The following is a 15504-nucleotide window of genomic DNA, read 5'->3' as shown; positions in this document are numbered from 1 at the left end:
AGAGGCCTTCAGCTCTTGCACAGCCCTGGCTTTGTGCAGCAGAGCCCACCCTCCTCCTCCTCGGCACTGCGGCAGCGCTGTGGTGGCCCCACGGCGGGTGGGATATTCTGGCAGTGACTGCGCGGGGAGGGGGGGGCCGAGGGGGTCCAGGCAGGCTGGGGGGGGCTGCGGTGTGCAGGTCCCCCTGGGGTCCTGGAGGCTGAGCCCCCATGTCAGCCCCAGGGGAAGGGGGATCCCCCTGTGATGCAGGGACCCCCCCCCTGCTATGATCGGGGGGGGGGGGTGTGGAAGGGGCTAATGGGGGGCTGCCCCCCCCCCCCCCCAATTCAGGGAAGGGATCCCTCTTTGCAAGGGCGGGGTTATTCGGGGAACCCCGACAGTGCAGGGTGGGGTTTCCCCAGTTGCAAAGGGATTAATGGGGGGAATCCCCCAGTTGGGGGGACGGGACCTCCCCCCTCCCAGTGCAAAATGCCCCGCCCCCCCCCCCCCCCCCATTGCAAAAGCAGGATATGGGGGAATCCCGTGGTGCGGGAAGGGATCCCCAGGGTACGGAAGGGGTTAACGGGGAAACACCCCCCTCCCCATTACTGCAGGGCGGGGGGGGGGTCCCGGTGTGTGTGTGTCGTCCCCCCCGCAACGAAGCGGATACCGGGGGGGTCCGTGCCCGCCGCGGGGGGGTTCCCCGCCGCCGGGGGGGGGGGGGGGGGGGGCAGGACGCGGCGGCGAAGGGAGGGATTCCCCGCCCCGCCCCCCCCCCGGGGATTCCCCCTCCCTCTCCATCCTCCCCCCCCCCCTAGTGCGGGGGGGGGGGGGCGCATTCGTGCCGTGCGCAGCCCGGGGGGGGGGGGGGGAAGGCGGCGCTGCCATGGCAACGGGCTGCTCCGCTGCGGGGGCGGGGGAACCCGCGGGGGGGGGCCGGTCACGCGGCCCCGGGATCCTCGCAGCGCCCGCGCAGCCGCGCAGGGCTTGCACCGGGCATCCCCCCCCGCGCCCCCCCCCCCCTTACACCGGGCATCCCCCCCCCCCCCCCCCCCCGGGCACCGGGCATTCCCCCCGCAGGCCCCCCCCCGGTGCACAATGCACACCCTCTGCAGAACGCACGCTCTGCAGCGTGCCCCCCCCCCCCCCCCCCATGCACCGCGCAGCCCCCTCCTCGCCCCTGCACCACGCACCGCCCCTGCACCATGCACCATGCAACCCTCCGGGCACTGCCGTGCCTCGTTCCGCCCCCCCCCCCCCCCGGAGCATGTACCCCCCTGCACACTGCAGCAGCGTGCCCGTAGCGCAAGCCCTGCGCCCCTCTGGGCACACGCTGCACCCCCTCCCCGCACACGCACCCACACACAAAGCCGTGCAGGCAACCTCTTGCACACGCACATGCAGCGATGCAACGTCCTGCACGCGTGCAGCTGCGTATTTACACCCTGCGCGCAGCACAAAGCACACCTCGCGCGGCCACGCGCCTGCACGCTGCAACCCCTGTAGCCGTGCACTGTACGTGCGCCGCTCTGTGCACACCCCCGTTGCACACCCCCGTTGCACCCACCGCTGTCCACCCGCACCCGTGCACACCCCCCTCGTGTTTTGTCCCGTGTCCAACCGCAGCCCCTGCGCCCTCTTCACGCAACACACGCTGGCCCCCGTGCAAAGGCCCGCTCTGCACACTCTGCCCGGTGCAGGGTGTTTGCACACGCGTGTGCCCCGCTCCCCCAAACAGGCCCTGCTGCTGCCTGCAGCTCTCTGGCTTGACAAAGGGAGCTGGAGCGGGGGGAGGCTGTAGGTGGGTGGGCAGCACCCACATACCCCACACACACACAGATACCCCCACGCTGCCCACCCTGCCCACACCTCGCTGCCCGCACGCCCACCGCAGCCTGCCGAGCGTGGGTGCGACGCACGCCAAACCTGGGGGCCCGCTGACGGGTGCCACCTCGACACCCCCCTTCCCGGGCCTTGGTGTGGGGGGGGGGTGTCCCATTTCCCCACCGGCGGCAATCGCATCCCCGGGAGCCGCGCACCCACCGGGTGCAATGCCAAGGGGTGGGGGCCCGTGGTCCCCGTACCACCCTGGGTGCTGGGTCCTGCTCACGCGCCCGAGCCAGGCCAGCCATGGGGCCGCTTTCGGTACAACCGGGGGGCTACCGAGGGCACCGCGGCCCGGTCAGAGCCACCGCGGCTCCAGCTTTCCACCGCCCTGAGTGGGATGGTGCTGGGCACCGGGGAGGGAAAAGCACGGCGGCCGGCGTGGGTGCTCGGGGAGGCGCGGGGCGGGCGATCGCCCACGTCCCCGCAGATGTGGCAATTAAAGTGGGGGAGCCGGCAGGCGGCTAAATTTAGCCGCAGACAATAGCTGCGGTGGCCGGGGCGGCGGGGAGGAACCGGGAGCGGGTGTGCGCGGCTGCGCGTGTGAGCGGAATAGCAACGCCGCCGCATCGCCGCTCCGGCAGCCCCGAGCCCTCCGCCTTGCGCGCTGGGGAAACCGAGGCACAGAGCGGCGGCGTGGGGCCAGGCGGGACCGCGGGGCCGGAGTCGAGGCGCCCGGCCGCCCCCGGCCCCCAGCTCATCCGGCTGCGCCGGCGGAGCCTCCCGGCAACCCGGGCTCACCGCCGCGCCGGCACGTGCCGACGCCAGGCCATGGTCACCGGTGACAGCGCTCGAGGGGAGCGGAGGCCGGGGTCTGTCTGCAGGTGGGTGCACCGGGGCGGGGGGGGGGCGGTGGGCCGGGGACCCCCTCCCTGGCTCCTGGGGACCCCCCACCCGGTGCTGGGGAACCCCCTGACTCCTGGGGATCCCCTGGCGACCGGGGATTCCCTGGCTGGTGGGGCCCCCCAGGCTCGTGGGGACCCCCTGGCTGGTGGGGACCCCCCGGCGCGGCAGGGAGCCGGGGAAGGGGGGGGCAAGATCGGGGCAGCGTGGCGCGGGAGGCAGCCCACGGCGGTGACAATGAGGACGCGGTGGGAGTGACTCTGCCTTGGCTAAAAATATCCTCCTCCCCCATCCTCTGCCAGCACCGAGGCCTCAAGGTCACTGCCCGCCGTGGCGGGGCTGGGGGGGGGGATGCGGGGGCGTGGGGCGGGGAAGCCCCCGACCCCCCCCCCCCCCGTGCCGCAGCTCCCACCCGCGCCCGGGCACGGCTGCCGTCGCCGCCGCTGCTCCGCCACACAGAGAACTGCCAGCGCCCGCGGCCCCTGCACCCCGGTCCATGCCCCCGCCGCTCCCCGGGCACCCCGGCTCATCCCGATGCTCCCCGTAGCGCGGGGCCGTGGCAAGTGAGCGGGCGCGGGGGTGGCAGCGGTGGGAACCCCGGGGACGGCGGCGGTGGGGACCCCGGGGACGGCTTTCCCCGGCTGTGGCGGGGTGCCTGAGTGGGGGGGACCCAGGGGACACCGGGGACGCCCTGCCTGCGGTTGCGCTGCAGTCAGGGGACCGCGGGGGGGTCCCCATCCTTGGGGATGGCGTGGCCGCGGGGACCGAAGCTGCGAAGGGGAGCGTGGCCGAGCAGGTTGAGGGGCCGGGGGGGTCCTCGGTGCTCCCCGGTGGCGGGGTCTGGCTGCCGGCACAGCCCCGGTGGGACACAGCCCTGGGATGGCTCCGGCCGGGGGTACCGGCCCCACTCTGCACCCAGCTCAGCACCCACTGAAACCAGGGAGACCCTGCGCTGCAAACAGCCTCGGTCGGTCCAGCTGTGACTCCGGGAGCCGGCCATGCCGGCGTGGCACGGCCGGCGAGGCACCAGGGGCTGGCGGGACCTCGGGCCGTGCACGGTGCCGTGGCCGTGCACGGTGTTTGCAGGGTGTAAAAGTCTAGGGTTGGCGCTCGGGGCTCCCGGCAGGTTCTGGCACCGTGCGGTGCTCGTGGCCTCGATGTGCCGGGGAGTGCCCGGCATGGCGCGGTGCAGCCGTCGAGGCTGTGGGCGCGGGGCCCTCCCTGCCCCTCCCGACCTTCCCCATGACCTTGGGCCGCCCCTGGGGACCCTGTGCAGGGCTGGGGACCGCGGTGGCAGTGGGAACACCCCCGCGGTGGCAGGGACCACCGCCCCGCAGTGCGGGGACGGTGCTCTCCAAAGGTGCTTGTGAGGTTTGGGGGACACCCGCCCCCCCCCCCCCCCTTCCCGAGGGGTTTGTGGCAGTTCGAGGGACGGCAGGGACACCCGCGTCCCCCCCCCCAGCCAGCCCTGGGCAGGGGGTCCGTGGTGACCCGGCGGGGGCAGCCAGGCGGAGCGGCTTTGTCCTTCGGCTGAGCCGAGCCGCGTGGGGGAGGCGGCGGGTGAACCCGGCGCAGCGGCTTTGTCTGGGGACGGCGGCGCGGTGGCGGTGGAAGGGGTGTTGTAGGGAGCCTGAAACACCCCACCACCACCCCCCTCAAGACCCCACAGCACCCCCCACCCCAGCCCCGGGCACCCGCTCGGCTCCGTGCAGGTAGGGTGTCCCCGGCCGTGTGTCCCCTCCTGAGGTGGGAGGGCTGGGGATGGGGTCCCCCTTGGGCTGGGGGGGGTCTGGGGGGACCCCAGCTGCCTCCACCAGCCCCGGGGACACCGGCGCTGCCCCCAAGGTCCCTCCGGGGCCTGATTCAGCCCCTGCGCCAGGGCGTCTCAGCAGGGCTCAGGGGAGGGTTTTTCTCAGGGAGACCCTGGGACAAGCCAGGGATTCCCCTGCATCATGGCGGGCCCAGGGAGGTTCGGGTGTCCCCGTATGTCCCCGCGTGTCCCTGCGTGTGTGCCAGCCTGCATGCCTCCCCCTGCACCGTGGGATGCGCAGACACCCCAACAGCCCCACAGGTGGGAATGGGCCAGATCCTGTCTGGGGCAAATCGCCCCAGTGCCGGGCTCTGCCCCTTTGCACCGATCCTGACGTGCCGGGGTGGACGTGGGGTGCCTGGGGGATGGGGCCTCAGCGGATGGCATCACCGGGGGTCCCACGGTGGCAAGGCTTGGCTGAGCCACCCTGGTGCTCTTCGGGAGCCCAGTGGCCTTGTGCTGGTGCCTCCGCCAGTCCCAGGGGCCTCGAGATGGTCCTGTGCCCCCCCAAACCACACTCAGCCCTCCCTGCCCTGCCCTCGGGGGGCAGCGGCGGTGGCATACCCCCCCTCCCCCCAATCCAGCCCCGTGCCGGTGAGTGGGCAGCGGCGTTTGCGGGGGCCGGGGGCTCCTGCCGGCACCGACAGATGCTCTCCAGCCTGGGACATATGGCTGGGGCTTGGCAGCAGCGGGAGCTGTGGCCGCCTGAGGAACCGGGGCCACCGTGGGGGATTTGGGGGAACGGGGGGAGAGGGGGGGGGCTGCAAAGGGTCTGACGCACTTTGTGCACCCAGCAAGCCCCGAGTCCCTGTGCCGGCCAGCGGGGAGCTCCTGCGGCCGTGGACAGGGGGGCACGGCATGGGTCCCACTGCCCCGAGCACCCCATCCCCTGTGCCATGGGGGGGGGTGGGGTGTCCCCAGTTCCTTCCCCCCAGTACGGCAGCGGGACCGTGGCCATGCCGCCCAGCTGCTGGCGTGGGGCCTGCGGGCACGGCCACGGTGGCAACCGCTGCTCCCCCAAATTCCTGCCCCACCCTCCCCGGGACCGCGATTCCCAGGCAGGAATTAGCGAGCGGGTAATAAATAAATCACCAGCGGGGAGCCTTACGGCTGCCCGCCTCTATTTTTAGCTTCACCCTCCTCCTCTGCAGTTGCTCCCAGGCAGCATCGCTGCTCTGGGGCACGGGGGGAGCGGAGGGTCCCACCGCCACCCCACAGCCACCCCCAGGGCACCGGGGGCTGCTGCATCCCAGCCTTGCGGGGGTTAATCCATGTGTCGTGTCCCCCCCAGTGTCCCTGCTCCATGCAGGGTGAGGAGATGCTGCCCTGGCCGGGGTCCCCCCTAGGAGCCCTTCGCCCACGTCCCCGTCCCTCCCCAGCCGAGGGTCCTTCCCCAGCCAGCTCCTCTTTAAAGCCCGTGACATCCCATACCCACCCAGGGTAGGCCCCCCCCGCCTCTCCCCAGGGACCCCCACACCCCACCGGGGAGGTGAACCCTCGTGGGTCCCCGTGTCCCAGCCCCGAGCGCTGCCGCGGGGGCGGCGGGAGCACCCTGCGGCCGTGCCGAGACACCCGGGCTGCGGCGGTGGGCGTCCTGCTGCCGCATCACCGCCAACCTCCCGGTGCGGGAGCTGCCGAGAGAGCGGGGACGCTCAGGGCCGTTGCTCAAGGACATACGGCCGCCGTGGCCGGCAGCCCCGGCTGGGGGGACCTGCCACGTCCCCGTCCTCGCGATGGGGCCGTGGAGGACCACGCTCGGTGCCCCCTGTGCTGCCCATCCCGCCTGAGCATCCCTAGGGATGCGGCCACTGGCCATGATGTCCCCATGGGGACAGGGGACAGGGACCCCCCCCCTTGGGGCTTCGCAGTTTTAATCAACCCTCCGGGCGCTGAATCCTGCCGGAGACGTCCCTATCGATATCCTGACAGGGGGAAGATTTAATAAGGCCCATTTACGTTGCCATCGATAGAACCTATTAGCGAAATGACCGCGGAGTGATGGTTAATAAAATATTTACTGTCATCCGTCTGGGAGGGCTCTGGGGGCGGCTTCACCGACCCCATTTGAGGTGCCGAAAAGTTTGCCAGGCCACGGGGCAAACGTTCTGCCCCGGCACGGCTCCGGCATCTCCGGCACCTCCACAGTGAAGGGGGCCTGGGGCCGGCAGCTCCGGGAAACCGCTTCCCCTCCGCTCTGCCCGCTGCGTATTTTTCTCCCCAACCGAGTATTAAAAAGAAATCGGAGCCCATTTTCCTGCAATAAATTTGGCAGAATGGAGAGAAAATGATCTGGCTCTGGAGGGGAGCCAGCGGCCCCGGATACACACCGGGGAGCAGCTGGGCACTGGAGCCCGGCCACGCAGCCTTTGCTCCCATAGGTAGCAGGAAAGCATCTTCCTTGGCTCCGGTGCATCCCTCGGGAATGGGGAAGGGGTCCCAAAGCCCTGCTGCCCCCCACGGATGGGGGAGATGTTGGTGATGGCAGCCCCTTCCCGGGTGTCCCCGCACCGGGCAAGGTGATGGCGTTTGCAACCGGGATGCTGATGATGCCGGTTCAGGCTGTTAGCCGGGATGGGCTGCAGCAGGACTCGGCGCTTGGAGGCCTAAAATCTGGGGAGCTGCCGTCCCCCCCCAGGGTACAGCCCCGCTGCAGGGCTGGGGGAGAGACTACGGGGACCCCCCCGGCTCCCCCGTGAAAGGAGCGCTGCAGCGACCTGCCCCTCCAACCAGGCCGGCACTGCTGGTGCTGTGGGCGCTGTGGGCTCCGCGTGGGGATTTTTGGGGCCCGTCGTGCAATGGGGCCATTGGTGCTGGGGGGGGGGGGGGGTTGTCCATGCAGCGGGGCCGTTCGTGCAATGCGACCCGTCATGCGACGGGGCCAGTCATGCAACGGGGCCATCGGTGCTGGGGGTCCGTGCTGGCTGCGGCGGGGCTGTTCCTGCAGTGGGGTCTGTCCTGGCCGCCGTGGGACCCCCCATGGGCGACGGGGCTGCTCGTGCTGGGGGGGCTGCGCTGGCTCTGCAGGGCCAGCCCTGCAGCGGGGCCGGGGGGAACCACTGGGGCTGTCGCCTCCCCCCGTTGCAGCCCAGCCCTGGCCCCGCAGTGGGACGGCGCGGGGCTGGGGGGCTCTGCCCGCGGACCCCCGATGCCCCTCCGGGCCTGCCCCTTACCCCACGGCCCGGTAACAAACCCACGGCCAAAAAACACGGCTCTGCTCACCGACTCCCCGCTCAGCCCACCCTGGCTGCTGATGGGGGGGCTCGATGCAGCACCGGCAGCCCCCTTGCCCACGGCCCTGCCGCTGCCCCCCAAGGCAGGGGGTGACAGGGGACACGGTGACCCCCCCCCCCCCCCCCCGGGTGGCGATGCCAAGGCAGGACCCTCGGCCGGGTGCGGTGGCTCTGGGGGTCCCTGACACCGCGGCCGGGGGGGGTTTGGGGACCCCGCTAATGCCGCGTCTCCCCTCCGGCCAGGTGTGGAGGGAAGCCCATGGCACCCGGACCCCCGGACCCCCCCTGCGCCAAACCCCGGCCCCGCAGCCCCTAACGCCCCGAGGCCCCCCCCGGCCGGCCCCGGGGAGCCCGAGCAGGTAGGGGGGTGCGGGGGGGCCGGGGCGGGTAGAGCTGCAGGTGCAGGGAGCTAGTGCGGTGTCGGGGGGGGGGGTCACAGGGGTGCTGGAGGGGTGCCCTGGGGGTGACGGAGGAGATGTACTGGGAGCGTGCTGGGGAGGATGGAGGGGGTGCACTGGGGGGGGGGCATGGGGGATGATGGGACTGGGGGCGCAGGGGACCAGCGCAGTGAGGTAGGGGGTGTGGGGGGTGCATGGGGGGGGGCGCTAGGGGTGTCATTGGGGGGCTGAAGGGTGTGATGGGGGGGGCTGGGCGGGGAGGGGGGGGTGCTTAGGGGTGGCACGGGGGGGGGGGCTTGGCGGGGGGGTGCCGGGAGTAGGACGCCTGGGGGGGCCTGGGGGGGTTTGGGGAGGGGGGGCCGGGTCTGTGTGGGTGGGTGCGGGGGCGGCAGAGGGGTCTGGGGGCGCAGGGGGGTGTCAGGGAGCGCATGGAGGGGGCCGGGGGGGGGGGGGGGGGGGGAGAGCGCTGGGAGGGGCGGGGTCAGCGCTCGGGGTGGGGCGTGGCAAAGGGCGTGGCGCGGCGTCCGTCACGGGGGGCGTGGACGGTCTCCGCCAATGAGCCGTTCCTCCCCGCCTCCGCCCCGCCCCCGAGCGCTCCGGTCCCGCCGCCGCGCGCCCCCGGGACCGAGCCGGGCTGCGGCGGCGGCAGCGGCGGCGGCGGCGGCGGCGCGGCCCCGGCCCCGGCCCCGGCCCGGCCCGGCGGCAGGTAGCGGGCAGCGGGCCGGGTTGGGCCGGGGAGCGGGGTTGAGCCAGCCGGGCGCCCCGGTACCGGGAGCCCCGGGCACGGCGGGGACGTCGGGGGGCGGCGGGGACGCGCAGCTGCAGCTCGTTACCGGAGCCGTCCCGGGGCCGCGGGCAGGGGCCAGCGCCGGGTACCGGGGGCACCGTGGGGCCAGACCCGTCCTGCGCTTGCTGCCGCCAACTCGGGGGGCGTGGGGGGGTACGGAGGGGGCGGCCGGGCTGCGGCGGCACCGACCCCCGGGCGGGGGGCACGTCCCCCCGTGGGCAGGACGCGTCCCCCCGTGGGCAGGGCACATCGCCGCCCGCCGTCGAGGCCGGCACATGGGCACCATGTGCCCTGGCAGGCGTCGCTCGGTACCGGGTGGAGCGAGGATGCCCACCCCGGCTCCCCCGGGACCCCCCAACCCACACGTGCCCCCCGCCAGACACCGTCCCCTCTCCCGCAGGTCGCCCCCGCGCCGCTGAGCCATGCGGGATCGCCCGGCCCCCTCTCCGCCAGAGCCATGAGCGGCTGCCGGTACAATGGGGGGGTGGCACGGCCCCGGGGCCCCCTGAACGCCTCCTCTCGCACCCTGCACCCGCTGGAGGGTGAGACCCAGCCGCTGCGACCCCACCGTCCCCCCGGCCTCGAGGTGGTGGTCTCACGGCCGGAGCAGCCCGGGGGTCCGGATCCCGGCCCGGCGGCGGCGGCCCCGGGGCAGGATGCGGCCGAGGAGCGGGGCCGAGGACCCCGGAGGAACCAGAACATCGGGTACAAGCTGGGCCACCGGCGAGCCCTCTTCGAGAAGCGGAAGCGCCTCAGCGATTACGCCCTCATTTTCGGGATGTTCGGCATCGTGGTGATGGTCACGGAGACGGAGCTGTCCTGGGGGGTCTACACCAAGGTAGGGATCGCGGTGGGTGGGGGACCCGTGGTGGGGGGGGTCCGGCCGGGCTCACGCTGCCCGCTCCCCTCTCAGGAGTCATCGTATTCGTTTGCACTGAAATGCCTTATCAGCCTCTCGACCGTCATCCTCCTGGGGCTCATCGTCATGTACCACGCCAGGGAGATCCAGGTGAGGGGCACCCGCCGGTGGGTGCTCACCAGGGCCGTGCCGCCCCGGGGGTCCCACCACCCACCCCAGCCCCCCTTTCTCCCCCCGCAGCTCTTCATGGTGGATAACGGCGCCGACGACTGGCGCATCGCCATGACCTACGAGCGCATCTTCTTCATCGCCCTGGAGCTGATCGTCTGCGCCATCCACCCCATCCCCGGCCAGTACCTCTTCACCTGGACGGCGCGGTTGGCTTTCACCTACGCCGCCTCGGTGGCCGATGCCGATGTAGACATCATCCTCTCCATCCCCATGTTCCTGCGGCTGTACCTGATCGGGCGCGTCATGCTGCTGCACAGCAAGCTCTTCACCGACGCCTCCTCCCGCAGCATCGGTGCCCTCAACAAGATCAACTTCAACACCCGCTTCGTCATGAAGACCCTCATGACCATCTGCCCCGGCACCGTCCTCCTGGTCTTCAGCATCTCCTCCTGGATCATCGCCGCCTGGACGGTCCGTGTCTGCGAGAGGTACGTGGGGTGCTCCCCAACGGGGCTCTCGGGGAGGGGGGGGCAGGGGCAGGGGCTGCAGGGCTGGGGTGCAGCTGAGGACGCACGGTGCAGACCCCGGCGGGGCTGGAGGGAGAGAAGAGGCCCCTTGGAGAAGAGGCCCCCGCTCTCCAGGCAGACCTTCCCCGGCGGGACCCTCGTGCTCCGGGTGGCGGCCAGGACGGTTTTGCCAAACCAAAACTGCTCGCTGAGGCGAGGTGGGGGCAGCCGGACCCCCAGGCTGTCCCCAGATCCCCCCCAAGCCCTTCTGTGCCCACCCTGGGACGCAGCAGGACCCCCTCTCCGCCGGCGGGTCTGGCCAGGCGGAGCTGGGGGTCTCGCAAAGGGGACAGAGCCCTCGCGCAGGATGTGGCCCGTGCTCCTCAGCTGCGCCCGCCGGGATGCCGGGGCCGGGATGCCGGGGCTGGGATGCCCGTGCCGGTGCCCTGCCCGTGCTCGCCCCTTCTCGGCCGCTTCCCCGGGACGCGCATTAACTGCTCTTGTTTTCCCTCCCTGACCGCTCTGCTGCTCGCAGGGACAAACTGTGAGTCACCCCAGGGACCGACAGCGCGTCCTGCACGGGGCGTCCCCCCCGCCCCAGGCTTGTGCTACCCAGAATTTAGGATTAGCTGCAGCCGGCGGGTTGAGGGGGGGGCGGTTCAAGGCTGGGGGGCCTCGAGGGAGGCAAAGAGGCCATGGACACAGAAAGGGGACGGAGCCCTTTTCCGCTTGGAACCTCAGCAGCTGCTTTCTGTCCCTGCTGTGCCCCCCGAGCCGGGGTGGCCACGGTGCCCAGTCTGGCCACAGGCACGAGCTGGGGGTCCCGTCGCAGCGTGGGGGGGGGGGGCTGGAGCATGGCTCCTTCTGCCCCGGCTCTCGGGGTGCTCTCGGAGGGGTGGGCTTGCTGCAGGAATCACCGCGGGTCCTGGGGTGGCCCCGGAGGGAGAAACCCTGGCAAGGAGCGGAGCCAAGCCGGAGCTGTCAGGAAGGAGCCGCTGGATTCTTCTTGTTTCTAATCAGAGGCTTCGGCTGAGTTTCGAAAGGGCTTTTGCTCAGCTCCGGTGGTTGCCGTTGCTCGGCGTTTCCCCTCCTTAACATGCACAGTTTGGGTGCATTGAAGGAGTCCTGGGTGCTCCTTGGGAGGATGGAGGGGAGTGGGGAGCACTGCAGACCCCGCTGTCCCGGTGAGCATCGCCTTGGGGTGACGTCCTCAGGCTGCCAGCCTTTTGGGGACAGGCTCAGCCCTCACTGCTAGCCCGCCCCAGGCTGCGGGTCCCCCCCGGCCACGCGGTGCCCCCCAGCATCACCCTGCCGCATCCCTCGGTGCCGGCTGAGGTTCCAAGGCCAAACCGCACGGCTGCGCCCGGGGGAGGCCAGGTGGAGGGACGCAGCAATCCTAAATTCCTCGCCGCACGCTTGAGTCCACCCTGGCTCGCTCCTGTCTCCCTCCTTCCCTTTTCTCACCCCTGGCACCCGGATTTCCCGGCTCCCCGCTGCTCCCCGCATGCCCTCGTCCTGCTGCCCAGCTTGGCTGCACCCAGCGCCCGTCCCTGTCCCCCAGCCGAGCTTGTCCCAGCAAGTGGCGGGGGCTGTGTCCGGGGGTCCCTCGGGGGGGGGCGGGGGGCACAGCTGTCTGCATTCGTGGCATCGGCGCTGGCCACGGAATCTCAAAGCACAGTGTCCCCCGCTCCCCCCACAGTGATGCCCGTGGTGGCCTCGGGTCCTTTCGTAGCCCTGGGCTTGCTTGGCGGGCGGGGGGGGGGGGGGCGGCTCACCAGGGTGGCCCCCCAGGGGCTCGAGGGGCGAGGGGTGCTCCGCTCCAGCCAGGTCTGTGCAACCGTCCCCAGCTCTGCAGAGATGGGGTGTCCCCTCCCTGGGGGGTCCAGCGGTGACACCCGTGTCCTGTGCTTTGAGATCTCTGGGGGAGCTCCAGGAGGATGGGGGTCGCTGCTCCGCGCCCATCACCTCGTTATCCTGGTCCAGCAGCCCCCCCCCCGAGCCAGCCCTGTTCCTGGGGGCCGCAGCTCGGAGGTTTTCCTCCTCCCTGGCACCCATGTCCAGAGTGACCATACCTGGTGTCCTCAGGGTGTCCCCAGCTTCTTTGGGGACCCACATGCCAGCAGTGCGCCTGGGAGCTTAGGGACTCTCCCGGCTACAGCCGGCGGATGGGAAAGGGGCTAAAAACCATGTGGCAAAGCCGGTAGCGCCGTGGGGGGGGCACGTGGTGGGACCGGACTGTGCGGTGACAGTGGCTGCGCTTGGCCCCGGGCAGGTACCACGACAAGCAGGAGGTGACCAGCAACTTCTTGGGGGCAATGTGGCTGATCTCCATCACCTTCCTCTCCATCGGCTACGGGGACATGGTGCCGCACACCTACTGCGGGAAGGGCGTGTGTCTGCTCACCGGCATCATGGTGAGCGCCAGGGAGGGGGGCAGGCGGGACGGGGTGGGGGGACGAGTCCTGCACCCCCTGGTCCTGCCGCTGCCCTCACCGCAGGGCTCTCTTCCCACAGGGTGCCGGCTGCACCGCTCTGGTCGTCGCTGTCGTTGCCAGAAAGCTAGAGCTCACCAAAGCGGAGAAACACGTGCACAACTTCATGATGGATACGCAGCTAACGAAGCGGGTAAGACCCCCCCCCACCCCCCTGCCGGTGCCAGTGCCCCCGCTAGCCCCGTCGCCAGGCGCAGGACCAGCCATCTCCAGCCCTGACCCCGGTGCTCTGTTGCTTCCAGGTGAAAAATGCTGCTGCCAACGTACTCAGGGAAACGTGGCTCATCTACAAACACACCAAGCTGGTGAAGAAGATCGACCATGCCAAAGTTCGGAAACACCAGCGTAAGTTCCTCCAAGCCATCCATCAGTAAGTGCCAAACCTTTACCTGCTTCCTACGAGGAGGTTTTTTCCCTGTCGTGGCTCCGGAAGGAGAGCCGGGTGCTTTCTCCCTTTCTGCACCCGTGCTGCCCGGACCCCCGGGTTGGGTGCCAGGTGGTCCCCGTCCCCTGTCCCCGTCCCCGCTGTGGGGATGCTTTCCCGTGTGAGGACCCCCATGATGCTGGGGTGACGCCAAGGGTACCCGATGAATGAGGCTTGATGTGACCGTGTCTGCCGGCCGGCTTCACCCGCGTCGGGGAGCAGGGCTGGGGGGCTGCGAGCCCCTGGCTGCCTCCTACTTTGGGGGGAGGAACCTATGGGTGCCCGGCTTGGTGGGGAAACACCTGGGGTGGGGGGGTCCGTGCTGCGGCTGCTGTCGTCTCGCTGCGCTCTTCGTGGTGGTATTAAACCTGCTGTTGTGTTTTGTCTCTGTTCTGCCCCGTCCCTGCAGAGCTCAGAAGTAAGTCGCCCTGCGGGGCTGCTCCTCTCCTCCGTCTGCTCCCGTGTGCATGGGCTCATCGCTGCAAAACGCGGGGAGTGGGGGACACGGCGGTGCAGCCCCCCCCCCCCCAGGGCTGTCTGGGACGAGGATGGAGGGGCAGAGGCTGTGCTTGCGGCGTGGGGGGGGGGGGGGGGGGCTGCATGCTAGGGTGCTGGGGGGGGCTGCGTGGGGGTGTCACTGACCCTGACCCTGCTCCCCCCATGTCTCTGCAGGTTGAGGAGCGTGAAGATGGAGCAGCGGAAGCTGAACGACCAGGCCAACACGCTGGTGGACCTGGCAAAGGTGAGCGATGCTGGGGTGGGATCCGGGGGACCCCGCTGCAGGGGACTCCCGGCGCTGAGACACCCCCCCCCACCTTCCACACCCCCCCCGATTCCCATCAGACCCAGAACATCATGTACGACATGGTCTCGGAGCTGCAGGAGCGTAACGAGGACCTGGAGAAGCGGCTGGGCGCCCTGGAGAGCAAGATGGAGGCGTTGGGGCTGAGCCTGCTGGCGCTGCCGGGGCTGGTCAGCCAAGCCCTGGGGCAGCAGCAGCGTGAGCTCTTGGGGAGCTGGACCCCCCGCCTCTGCTCCGCCACGGCCCCTTGCACCCCCACCCGAACCCCCAGGTCCCCTTCCACCGCCCCCCCCACCTCCTCGGACAGCGGGTGATGGGGTGGGGGGTGGCGGGGGCCCCTCTTATGTCTGGCCATCGTGTGGCTGATTTCAGTAGCTTTGTTCTGTAAAGCCCTGTATAAATTTCCTGCGTTCACTGTGCTGGCGTGAGGCTGGAGCCCCCCCCCTCCCCGGGCCATCCCGTGTCCCCCCTCCCAGCCAGGCAGGAGGTGAGCCCCAGCCTCCAGGAGGGCTTTTTAGGGGTGGGGGGGAAGCAGCAGCCGCTGCGCCAGGGGGGATGGAGCAGCTCTAGGGGGGATGGAGCAGCCCCGGGGGGGGGCAGGAGCTGGGAGGGGGGGGAGAAAGGGAGAGGGGGAGAAGCCAGGAGCCCTGAGCGTTGTGGGGGGGGGGGGTCTGGGGGCTGCCCCCCGGGTTTGGGGGGGTGGAGGTTGGGGACAGGGTGGGGGGACGCCTGGGGTCTTGCCTGGAGGGTGCGGAGGGGGGGGGCAGACCCCCGAGGTGAGAGCAGGGCTGAGCCCTGGGGCTTGAGGATTTTGGCGGCGGGGGGGGGGGGAGCTCTGTTCCTGGCTCTGCCACAAAGTGACCTTGGCGAAGTCACGTCACCTCTCTGTGCCTCAGTTTCCCCCATCTGTAAAATGGGGAGGGGGTGGGGAGGGGGGGGTGGGCAACGGTACCGACCATTGTAAAGTGCTGTGAGATTCCTGGATGCAATATTCAGCCCAGCCCCCTCCCAGCGGGGTGGGCAAGGACCCTCTGCCAGGACCCCCACAGCCCCGGACCCCCCGGGGGCCGGTCCTGCTCCCCAGCCAGGACCCTCGGGTGGGGGGGTGGGGGCAGGGGGGGCTGAGGCGCACATTAAAGGAGGCTGAACTGGACGCGTCGCTCTCTGCTCACGGCAGCGGGACCCCTGCCCGGCGGGAGGGGTGGGATGGGGTCCTGGGGTGGAGGGGGTGGTGAGGGGTGGGGGGATGCTCTTGGGGGGGATCTTTGCAGCTCCCCTCACTGCAGAGGCTCCCCCCCATCCCGGGAACCTTGCAGGGG

At 71.1% G+C, this 15504-nt stretch overlaps 1 protein-coding gene across 9 annotated transcripts; it reads left to right on the top strand.

The window, feature by feature from the left end:
* Positions 1-2431: 2431 nt before the first annotated feature.
* On the top strand, positions 2432-14689 carry KCNN1 (potassium calcium-activated channel subfamily N member 1). Of its 9 annotated transcripts, none has more exons than XM_049808919.1 (10): positions 2432-2687; positions 7990-8105; positions 9332-9769; positions 9845-9940; positions 10031-10449; positions 12740-12881; positions 12982-13092; positions 13202-13329; positions 14056-14125; positions 14227-14689. In XM_049808919.1, exons 3-10 carry the CDS (start codon positions 9389-9391, stop codon positions 14497-14499), a joined length of 1620 nt encoding a protein of 539 aa, XP_049664876.1. In that variant the 5' UTR covers positions 2432-2687; positions 7990-8105; positions 9332-9388; the 3' UTR covers positions 14500-14689. The 9 variants fall into 9 exon arrangements, with proteins under 9 accessions (XP_049664876.1, XP_049664874.1, XP_049664873.1 ...); XM_049808917.1 differs by having other exon boundaries at positions 10031-10458; XM_049808916.1 differs by having other exon boundaries at positions 10010-10449.
* The last annotated feature ends 815 nt before the right edge of the window (positions 14690-15504 follow it).

This window comes from Accipiter gentilis, chromosome 8 (assembly GCF_929443795.1).
Source record: "Accipiter gentilis chromosome 8, bAccGen1.1, whole genome shotgun sequence".
NCBI lineage: Eukaryota > Metazoa > Chordata > Aves > Accipitriformes > Accipitridae > Astur > Astur gentilis.
The sequence above is the reverse complement of the archived record's forward strand: the minus strand, read 5'-3'. Positions and strand labels throughout refer to the sequence as shown.